Consider the following 11,356-nt stretch of genomic DNA (forward strand, 5'->3'; position numbering starts at 1 on the left):
TAGGTCGGAGTTTAGTATACGAACGGTCACAGCTTGACCATATCTCTGTCTATAACGCCTGACACTGTGGTTCCCCTGACACATCACTGTGACATCACATGTGACATCACAGTGATGTCAGATCCTCGAAGCAGGGATCTCCATATATGGTCATAAAAGGCTGACACATCACTGTGACATCACAGATGACTTCACAGCGATGTCAGATACTCAGAGCAGGGATCTCCATATATGGGTATAAAAGGGACCTCCATATATGGGCATAAAAGGGATTGTTGCGACCGTCAGGTTACTATCAAAACCTCCACCGTCTGTCAGTCATGTCACACGTCACAATTTTCCCCTACTCATATATCCGCCTCCGTTGATCCTATCCATGCCAAACTTTGCACACACACTCCTTGGCTGCCAAACCACAACCTCTCATTTCTCACATGGCCCTCTTCTAGCGCCACCATGAGGCCGATTCTGGCAAAAACACATTTTTGTACAACGCTCCGACATATTTTGCCCTAAAATCACGCAAAGTGGTGTATACATGTGACCTGACGGTCGCTTATCTTAGTCTTACTGGTATGTATGATGTCAGACGACAGAATCTATATACAGTATGGCCAAAACAGATGGCCAAGACAGATGGCTTTTCGCCTTTAGGCGTCTCTTACTGGTATATTATAATAGCAATGTATGCAGCTGCAGACATTGTCAATGGAGATGGCATACCGATAGTGCCGGCCATGGTGCGCAAATAAAATATGAAATCAATAAAAAATAATTAATGCATTAATCCTACAGTTCAAGATGATACTGGACATATCTTTTCATAATATCCTGAAACTACATTATTGTGATGCACCAGGAGGGAAGATGTACAAGATGTATTTTATGACTTAATTCCTAACTATCACAGACAAGATTATGCTGCGGTGCACATACTGGGCACTGGCAGACAATGTTGCTTCATACTGTAGCAAATGATGAATAAATAAAACGTGATGCTATTACCCTCTGCGCAATAATGACAGTGAGACACTTTAATTTCAACATTTAATATTGTTGCACAATACAAACCATCAGCCATCCTTAAACTTTGAACATAATCATTCAAAGATGTATATCATGACAGCATTCAAGGCGTATAAACCTCCAACATTACATTACATTGCTGTATGTGCATCAAGGAATCCATGCAACATAAATCTGAACATAAAATATTGCCCGTCATGTGGGCATTTTTCCAACATGAAAACAAAAGCAGCCAAGCACTTCGGTGAAAATATTTGTATAACTGGCCCAGATTAGCAATAATAGAAAATAGCGGAGGCTAAAGGTATACAATATCTGATATGGACCTCGTACTTTTTAAGAAATATATAAAAACACTAATTGTTGGGGAAAAATAGAAAATATAAATATAAATGTATTCAATCAGTACCATTCTTTACAAAATAATAATAATAATAATACCTGAAATATGAAATTAGTGATTAATGACCTACCTAACTTTTATACATTCTTTTAGTAGAAAAAACGTAGGAAAAAAATCTAGATATGAGCTCTTAAGCCCAGCCCACACCAATCATTTGCGATGCAACAAAACCATTGCAATACAGAGAAATTGCAGCGTCCAGAATTGCCCCTTTGCAGGTCGGTGCAGTTTTGGAAATCTGTTGCAAGTGGTTGCCTGTCGTTGCGAGTTGCAACGACATTATTGGTGAGGCTTGGGCTTTACAAGGAGGTAGATCCTTGCCCCCTGTGCCCAAAGTCTGATGATGGTGACATACCAAATTGTACCCTGTCCTCATGATTATGACTTCTAGATGTACAAGCCATTGGTGTGTGGTTTTCCAATAGCCAGGCCAGAAATGCAGTAATTATTGAGATTTTTTGAAGGTCTTGTTTTTATTTGCTAATTTGTTGCTGTTGAGAAGAAATCTCTGAACTAAGCTGTTTGCAAAGGCAACAACATGCACAACACTCTCCAATTAACACTAATCATACATTATTTTAAAACTAAGACTTTAAGACTTAAGGCCCCCATCCAGATTTGGAGTCGAATCTTTATTTATTCCATTCTCAAATATATTTCCCTGATATCTTAAGGCAACAATGGCAGCTAAAGACACTAAGAGATTACAATGTAATGTATCGTAATAATTTGTTGTTTTCATTCATTGCAGGTATTGTAGTGAAATTGGGTTGAATTTTGAATCATGGTATAGGATTGGAAAGCCTATAGTCTTACAAGCTCAATAAAAACTGCCTGTCTGGCGAGGCTAATGGAAGTAGGACTGCAGGGTACCACGGCGGCGGACATCAGTTGTCCAGCAGTGGAAACCACCACCGAGGGAGTTGGCATGGCGAATGCTCACCGGTATGGACTTGATACCTGGGGGGGAAAAGATTTCACTTATAAAATATCCTTAATTCCTTGCATCTAATTTAACCTCTTGAGCCCCATTGCCCCCGCCGGCGGGGGCAAAAGGTGTTGACCTCTGAACAGCTGTCAATAAATGTCAATAAATCAACAGAGACCAAATCAAACTACAATTTCTTTGCTGATTATTGTTACAGTGGTCCTACAGCATAGTAATCAGCTGCCATTGTACTTTTCATCCATACATTACTCCTATTACAGTATTATTACTACTTATTGTTACTCGTTTTTATCATTTTTCACCCTATACTTTAACATTACTAATATTACAGCACTACTCTCACTAAAACATCTGTAGAGTTTACATAGTTTGCAATATATTCATACAATTTTGCCTATCAATTGGTGACACCTTGGTAAACAATTTTTCTATTCACTATATATGTTTTAAATGAGGTCTTGAGGCTCATTCACTATTCAGAAGGCAAAATTTCCATAGGCGGAGGTCTTTTTCAATCATCTTTTCCTTGGTAAATGATCACAGCAGGACAATTTGGTCAGAGAAATGTGATGTTTTACACTGCATTTGTGAATTTTCAGGGGTTAGCTGACATTTGGTGAGTCAAGAGTAGCCACAATCATGGTAGTTTTGTGTCCACAACTGTTCCAATTTGGGCATACATTTTAGGCGGATTTTTCCCCTGGACCCCCCTGGGGCTTAAGAGGTTTTAAACTCTGCTGTACAATGGTGTGCAGCACCTAAAATAGCAGATCTACAACTCACAATATGTTGCACCACCATGCGTTATGGGCTTGTAGATCTGCTACCCTACGACTAAGCCTAAATCAGGCTTCACTATATGACTTGTAAAAAAGGTACATGAATAGACTAACAGGATTATGTCTACACAGAGAAATATACACGTATATACAAAAAAAAATGTCAACTCACCAAGGTTCGCAAACATTTTCTGTATGGTGGTTTCATTGGCATCAACCATTACGCGCTTCTCATCCAACATCAATACATTCATGGACAACCACTTGGAGGACATCCACAGTGGATGGTCTAAACAGAAGATAAGATGGAGGCACTTTTAGAAACTACAAATATTAATCTCATGGCCGTTTAAGGCTGTAACAGAGCCTTTCAGCCTTGGAGAACTTCTGGTTTCTAAATGTTGTCCAGGGAAATTACATTAACTACAGAGAAACAGCAATCAATTCGCTAAATTGCTAACTTATAAAGAATGTCCAATTGTCCATAAGACTTTGTATTCAAAATGTTATTCTTTTAAATGTGCTAGTGGTTTAATCAGCTGAAAGGATGTTGACATAGGTTTTCACATGTCTCCAATAAACAATAGAATGTGTATACTGTCTGAATGTTTAAACGGCCTCTTAGTGCTCTGTGTCTTAATGCTTAATGATTTATGAAAAGTACTTTGAATTGTCTTGTCTATAGTTCATCAGTTTCAAAACTCACCATCAGGAATCAAGGGCAATGGGGGTTTCACGACTGTCCAGCCAGCTTTCTTAAACATGTCAATCTGAGAAACACAAGACACAATGGAAATGAACAAATGAAAACGCACCTATTATTACATTATGGGGTAGCTCTTACTGTATATCCATCTCTCTCACACACTCTCGTGGTGTCTCTCTCATTCTACTCTCTTTCTCTGTCGGCCCCCCTGGTCTTACCTGGCGACAAGGGCGATCAGGGTTGGACAACACCAGTCCTGGCCCGATAATGTTAAAAGTGGCGTCGATGTGCATGGGGTTGGGATCCTTGAAGGAGATGATGTGGATGTTGTAATCTGGGGCAAGATGGCGACGCATCCACTCAATTCCCATGTAGTTTGTAACCTGCAGGGGAAGCAATGGAACACGTGTCAAAGCACACAGATGGTGGATGCAATGCTCCTGTGGCTGACCGGATGGATATATAACTATTAACTAATACATATCGCAACTTCCCTTGTCTGGAGAGCTGTGTTTAATGCACCTGCATGACCTCGGTTTATTGTTTCAAAATGACGTATGCAATATGAGTGGCACACAAAGAGAACAATTTTAAGGCTTGAGACGTGTGAGAGGTTGGTGACCTCTACAGCATTAGCCTCATTTTACTTTATCTAATCTTTTTTTCCCCCTCCTGCAGATTGTGGTTAACTTGTTGCCACTGTCATTTGAGCCTCGGCCCTGATAGTATCTGATAACATTGAGGAATTTGCCCTGTGGTATTGGCAGTGGTGATTTTACATGGCGGGGAGGAGGAGGGGGCGGGGGACATTGGCCAGCACAACTCTGATTTCAGCCCTCTTTTTTTCTCATGATTTCAAAATATGTATTAAACTAATTAACAAAATGATTAAATACAAATGTGGATGTTTACCGTAATTGCCGGACTATAAGCCGCAACCTTTTTCCCATGTTTTGAACCCTGCGGCTTATACAACGGTGCGGCTTATATAAAGATTTTTACAGCTAACGGCCAGTTAGTTAGTTTTACAATGGTCTTTAACAAGGATTTATATATAGATTTATACAGCTAATGGCATATATACAGCACATGTCAAAATCCTCTGGTCTATTGAGATAGTATGACATCAGGGAAAACTTTCTCCCTATCAAGACTCAGACGATCTTCTGGCGAACAGGAATGTGACGTGTATACCTGACTCCTTTGGACGAACAGATCCTTTCCAGCTCTGATGAAATCGGCAGCATCAAAGCAGGGCTCATGCTCTGTGGTGACAAACTTCCCCTGGGCAGCCAGCTTGTGTCTGTCCTCCACCGTGCGGATGGGGTAGTCCTGCAGGAGACATGGGGAAGACGATTATCTCCAGGGGGCAGTTACGTCATTGTAGAGCTCTTCTCTCTAGCCAAATACAGTACAGTACGGTCCCTATAATGTGAAGGCGACATCCAGCACAGCACGTTTGATTTCTCAAACGGCATCCCGCTGTGCACAGAGGAAAATATTGAATCTTATTTTGCACAGTATAGGAGGCAATGAAGGGTAGCCTACCACAAACCAGGAATGAATTGTCGCTGTCGGGCGGAAACCTTGTATGTCCAAAACAAAAAAGATGAAATATGGAAATACGAGATTTCTAGCCCGATAGTGACAAACTATTTTACAGAAAGGCCTCACCTGATCATACAGCTCATCAGCCATTGTAGGTTTGGGAGCAGTGGTCCATTTAGCACCTTTTCTGAAGTATTCCTTGATCAGAGGCCTGTATGCGCGGTATTCAAAGAAACGAGCCCTCCAGGCCATGGGAGCCTCGATAATCTCATTGCCCACAACCATGAGGATGTCTCTGGGCATGGCAGCATACATGCCTGAGTAAGGTCAAATATACACATCATGTCATAAGTCGTTCTAAAACACCTTATACAGCTAAACCTTATGGGTGGATTTTATTTTTTACATTCTGAGTAAAAAAAAAAAATCAGGATTTGTCAATCTTGGATTGAGTGCTTGGTAAGTAAGTGGTAGTGTAGTTGTAGATAATTGGATCATACACAAGTCTACACACACAAGCCATAGCCTCATATAGACAATAGCCACTGAATGCCTAAAAACAAAGGTTTGAAACGCCAGTCAGTTAATGATAACGTCGTCCTCCACTTCTTGAAGTTCTTGCATCCATCAGCTGATGATCTAATCTGTACCGTATCTGTACCTGGTATTTATTTACCTGATGACGTGAAGTCTGGAGTTTTGTATTCAAGTGACCAGTCAAGGGGCTCTGGCCTTTGAACAGTAACCCCTTCCAGACGTAGAATATTGCACATTTCCTCAATCTCAGCAACAGCCTTCTTCAAGTGGTCCGCAGGGAAGCATTGGCCCCCATACTTCTGATAGAAGGGCCAGTACTTTTCATATGTGTTGGCCTGTCAACAATTCAACAATAAGACAATCTCACAAAGAAGGCAATAGCAATCATGTACATTTATACTCCCTAAGCTTTTATGATATGTCTCTGCACATGGTTCCATAAGCAAGTGTTTCTCAAAGTAGATTCCAGGGACTCTGTGGGTTCCTTTAGGGGGGTCTAAATGGACCCATATAAGTCTGTAACTCTGACAGTGTACAAATGGAACCCAAATGAACCCTAACAGGTCCATTTGGTTCCATTTGTACACAGCCAGAGTTAAGGGGAGACCTTGAAATGTGGAAGTTTGAGAATCACTGCCATAAGAAGTCAAACTGAGGATTTTTGCTTTGTAGAGAGTGATCTGACTTTGCACAGAAACGTATATCAATGTGTGTTTCAAACAAAATTCCTTTTGTGATTTCTTACTTTGACCTCCACGGTAAATGGAGGCACGCGGGCATTTTCTGCACGGCCAACGATCACCTCCTCCAGTGGGTCCCACTCATTGTAAGCACAGACCGGACACTCCTGCTGTGCGGGCTCAGTAACGGCTTCATCCTGGGCGATGGCGGGACGGGCCTGTGCAGCTACTGCAGCACTGGAGGACGTGCTCTGGAATGCACGCTGCACCCAGCCCGTCACAGCCCGCCCAAACTGTGAGGAGAGAGAAATGCATGCACGTGACTTGGGATTTTTGGTTTGTCAACAGAATTTGAGACCCTGTCTTCATGTTGAACTGAGATATATACATACACAGCAACTTGTAAAAATCCTACAAATCCTGGGTCACCACATTGTATCTGTATAGAATCGTGGCACATTGAATTTGACATACAGTAATCCTAATCCCTAAATTGGCTTGGCAAACTAAACAACTTTAGTTTGTTTAAAATTTCAGTAGCCGCTTTTCTTCTTTTGTTCATTCAAAATCAAAATCTATTCCACAAGTCTATTCCACAACAATAAATATGGATAATACTAATAATTCATAATAATAATAATTGTTTTTTGGCTTCTTGCTTATTTACATTTAGTCTACTTTTGTTAACAAAAGGGTTAATGTATTTGATACATTTCACAGTCAAGCCAATAAACCCTCTGAAAGATATTGCCGTTCTTTTTTCAACATTTTTAACTTATCTGTGCTACTTTGCACTGTATTTAGTTTTTCTTTTCTTTTTTGTACACTATGTTTTAATTGATGGATCCAATCAAATGATCATAAGTAGGCTAGTACAGTGCAGTACAGTACAGTAAAAATCGGCATTACTGATTGGAGATATTCAACAGGTCAACGGGTGTATTGGTTTTGAGCCAACTTGTGATGAGCCGCTATCGAGATAGGCTGGCAGGCGCTGGCTGGCACTACGATCATCTCCTGGTCAGTGACGTTAACAGGAGCAGCTGCGCCAAGCAGCTGTTCTGTTCTGTCACTCATCCGCAGGAGAAAAAGACAGCGCTAACTAAATGTTATGTAACTATTTCAGAAATGGGCTAAATCGAATGTAGCCCTGGGATGTAGGCCTATTCATCACAGTTTTGTTTTTTATTCAAGATAGTTATTCTAGATAATAGCCTAGTAAGCTACACTTACTTATTTTATTTTTATTTTTTATTTTTTTGTCTTTTCCTCCAAAAAATGTAATTAATTATTTGGCCCACATCAGCTAGCCTACAGTTCCTACATGTGCATTTTAAGCTATTTCTGCACCTCAGATGTAGGCTGGTTGCTTCAAACGTTTTCTTTATTCCCATTTCCTTCTTTTGTTTTTCCTTCTCTCCATCATAATTTGTTTTTGCACTTGTAAATTTGGAGAAATAAAAAGCATTACCATGGCTCCGATCAGATGAGCCGCCTCAGCCCCTCTGCTACCTCCTCTGAGACATCTGACGCGCAGCATTTTGTCCGGTTATTTGGGAAAGATTATGCAATGAAGTCAAGCGGCAGCTTCTTGGCAGCGCGGTATGCTATCCACCTATCTCTCTCTCAGTGTCAGTGAGAATGAATGAGGATGAATGAAGACGCCTCAGTGGTTCACTCAACTTTATAACCTTGGAGCAGACGGCATGAACGCTCTTTTAAACCATTGGTCACCTTAAGTCGTTGGGCAACGTTACGTGACCTGAGAAAATGCACCATGAAACACTATCCCTTACGCCAGCAAATTCTTATCTTAGCTGCTGCCTTAAATATTCTATATAGCCTATATTTCTTCCACTTCAAACGTCTTTATTGACAGCTGAAATTCTTGAACTAGGCGGCCTATTTAGAACGGATAGACTAATAGGCCTATGGGTAATTAATTCAGTTGGAGTTATGATTAGTGATATTGGCCTATTTTACATTTTATTAAAAAGAAAACTCAATAAAACACAGCCTGCCACTGCTTAACTAGGCTATAATGTAAACTATTGGTAGGAATTTCTTCAAGCAAAGCATTGTTTTAAGCTAGTGGGATAGTGTTGCCAATTTGTCCAAGAATGCATGATAGGCTATGTAAAATTGGATGATCAATTGTAGATTTTATTTATAACATATTACGGACCATAACCCCATGACAAAAAAGTAAACGTGACAAAATAGCGCAGGCTTTAGGCTATCATTATTCATCACATTGCTTCACTGGACTGTGCTCAGTTTCACAAGACAAGAAACGCATTGACCCCTGATATCGCCTGTCCAATGGCCAGAGTTCAAAGAATAGACTGAAAATGGCTCTAAGAGGACAACTCAGTCACCTCACCTGTGCTTTGGACATGTTCTGAAAATGATGAGACAGTGGTTCTCAAACATTTTTGGCTCAGTATACTCTTTCATCAACGCACCCCTGAATTACATTGTTACTTTACAGTACCATACACTTATGACAAATATGTAAATCTTTCCCCCTGAGATACAGTAGGCCTATGTGACGAAGAAAACTTGAGAGAATATCTGTTTAGATTTGGACAGATCAAAAATAACTTTTAAACTTGGCATTTAACCACTTAAACCCCACCCCAACTTCCCTACTCTGGGGGAACCCATTCACCCAAAAATAGCCGATCTACAAGCTCACAACTTGTCATTTTGTGGCCTGTTGTAAGCTTGTAGATCTGCTATTTTTGGTGACGAGACTTGGTGTACTGTAGGCTGAAAAAGATCGCACCGAGTACAGTGCTACTCAGGCACCCCTGGACAACTTTACAATAGGTATATCTTGTATTTGGTTCTCTAGGGAGGGACCATCCCGCATAGTCATGCACACTTTCAAGGAGAACTTACATTCAAAATTGTAGAGTCAAGTTACTCAGATAAGCTACTAAATACCATTCACAACAACACTGCTCCTGTGTCAAACAGAGAAGAGGAATTAATCAATCTGTAGGGGCCTCTACTGTGTGACATGTTTGTTTGATCACTCTGCACACCATCCTGTATCCATATCAATTAGTGTCATCAGGTCACCCATCATGGCCTACTGTATGCTCAGGACAGAGAGACCGCACACAATCACCATACATGGAATCTGAGGCACACGAGACATGCTGCTGCATTGTTGCTGTGTTGTTGCTCTCCATTTTGTAAATATTTACTGTAGGAAAGAAGTGGATCACAAACTCTGTCTCGATCAAGCTTGCATCTAGAACGTTTTATTCATGTAAGTTGTGACCCATCCGGGATCTTTTTCAGGCCTGAGGTTCTAAAGTTGAAGGCTCGAAACACTGCTGGATAATAACAATTTGGATCAAAATTCAACACCATTAAATTGTCTGATCTCTCCGATTTATATTAGTGCTTTTTTGTTGTTGTCAGGGCTGTAGAGACAGATGTTCAGTTTTCGTTTTTAAACTCGATGTTCTGACTTATAGCCTTGTAGTTATATAGAGAGTTAGATATGGCTCCATCTATGTTAAGATCAGTGTGACATCTTAAAGAGCAACCCAGGGCTCACTAAGTCACCCCTGCCCTTTCAGCTTGTGTGGCTCCTACCAATTCACTATCCATTTCTGAAGTTAATCTTGGGCAGTCACTTGATATCACCTGTGTGATAAGGATAATCATGATCATCTTTTATTGTTACTTCACAGGTTTACAGGTAAAATAGTGGATGAAATTATGTATATTCCATCCGGTATGAGCATAGCAGCTGTTATATGTTCACAATACGATACAGACACCAGTAAGACTCCCTGATCGGGAGATAAGCGACCGTCACGTCGCATACACAAACTTTAGAAGGCAGTCGTAGCCAATCAGGAGGGAAAATGGGAAATGGGACAGATCCATGTTGATGACATGACTTTAGAGATATTGTGTACCGCTTTGTGTGATTTTAGGCCTTAATCTGTAGGAGCAGTGTCCAAAAATGTGTTTTGCAAAAATCGGCCTGATGGTGGCGCTAGAAGAGGGCCATGTGAGAAATTAGGGGCGGAGGTTGTGATTTGCCATCCAAGGAGTGTGTATGCAAAGTTTGATAGGGCCAACAGTGGCAGAGATAAGAGTAGGGGCAAAAGTGTGACGTGACGTGATGTGACGTGACGTGACGTGACGTGATGTGATGGACAGACTGGCAGACACACAGCCGGTGGAGCTTTTAGTAACTTGCGACCTGACGTTCGCAATTAAGGTGCCAAGAGGAGTATCCATATAATGTATATGAGATTGAGTAGGCTATCAGCTTGTGTCAAGTTCAACCACCATAAAAGGTCACTTTCACTGCTATAATCCACACGTAGATCCATGAGGAAAACCAAAAGTGAAACAACATCAGCATGATATGACAGGAGGCGGACAAATTCAAGTGAAATTAGTCTCTTGAAGTGAGGCAGAAGTATTACATTATGAGGTCACCCTTTATATAATGTGCAATAAGGCATAATCAGATTGGATGCTGCATTCACAATTTTGTGCAAAACAGGCTCCTCCTACAAATTGTGGAGGCCAATCGTAGACGATCGGAATGGAAACATCTTGATCATATGACTACAGAGATAACGTGTACAGATTTGTGTGAGTTTTGGACAAATCCGTAGGAATATAGCCTGTAGCTAATTGTAGCAATCATTTTGAAGACAATGGCAGGCGTAAATTGGCTGTATATAGGGA

The 11,356-nt window shown here is 40.8% G+C and overlaps 1 protein-coding gene across 1 annotated transcript; it reads right to left on the minus strand.

Annotated features, from left to right (window-relative positions):
* Positions 1–2,276: 2,276 nt before the first annotated feature.
* On the minus strand, positions 2,277–8,168 carry gatm (glycine amidinotransferase (L-arginine:glycine amidinotransferase); the record flags this gene model as incomplete). Its single annotated transcript, XM_080729814.1, has 9 exons — positions 2,277–2,389; positions 3,330–3,446; positions 3,864–3,927; positions 4,082–4,246; positions 5,058–5,195; positions 5,538–5,728; positions 6,088–6,283; positions 6,694–6,921; positions 8,100–8,168. The coding sequence occupies 9 exons, from the start codon at positions 8,166–8,168 to the stop codon at positions 2,277–2,279; spliced, it is 1,281 nt and encodes a 426-aa protein (XP_080585940.1).
* Between the last annotated feature and the right edge of the window lie 3,188 nt (positions 8,169–11,356).

Source organism: Nannobrachium achirus, assembly GCF_963921795.1.
Source record: "Nannobrachium achirus genome assembly, chromosome: 7".
In the NCBI taxonomy this organism is placed as follows: domain Eukaryota; kingdom Metazoa; phylum Chordata; class Actinopteri; order Myctophiformes; family Myctophidae; genus Nannobrachium; species Nannobrachium achirus.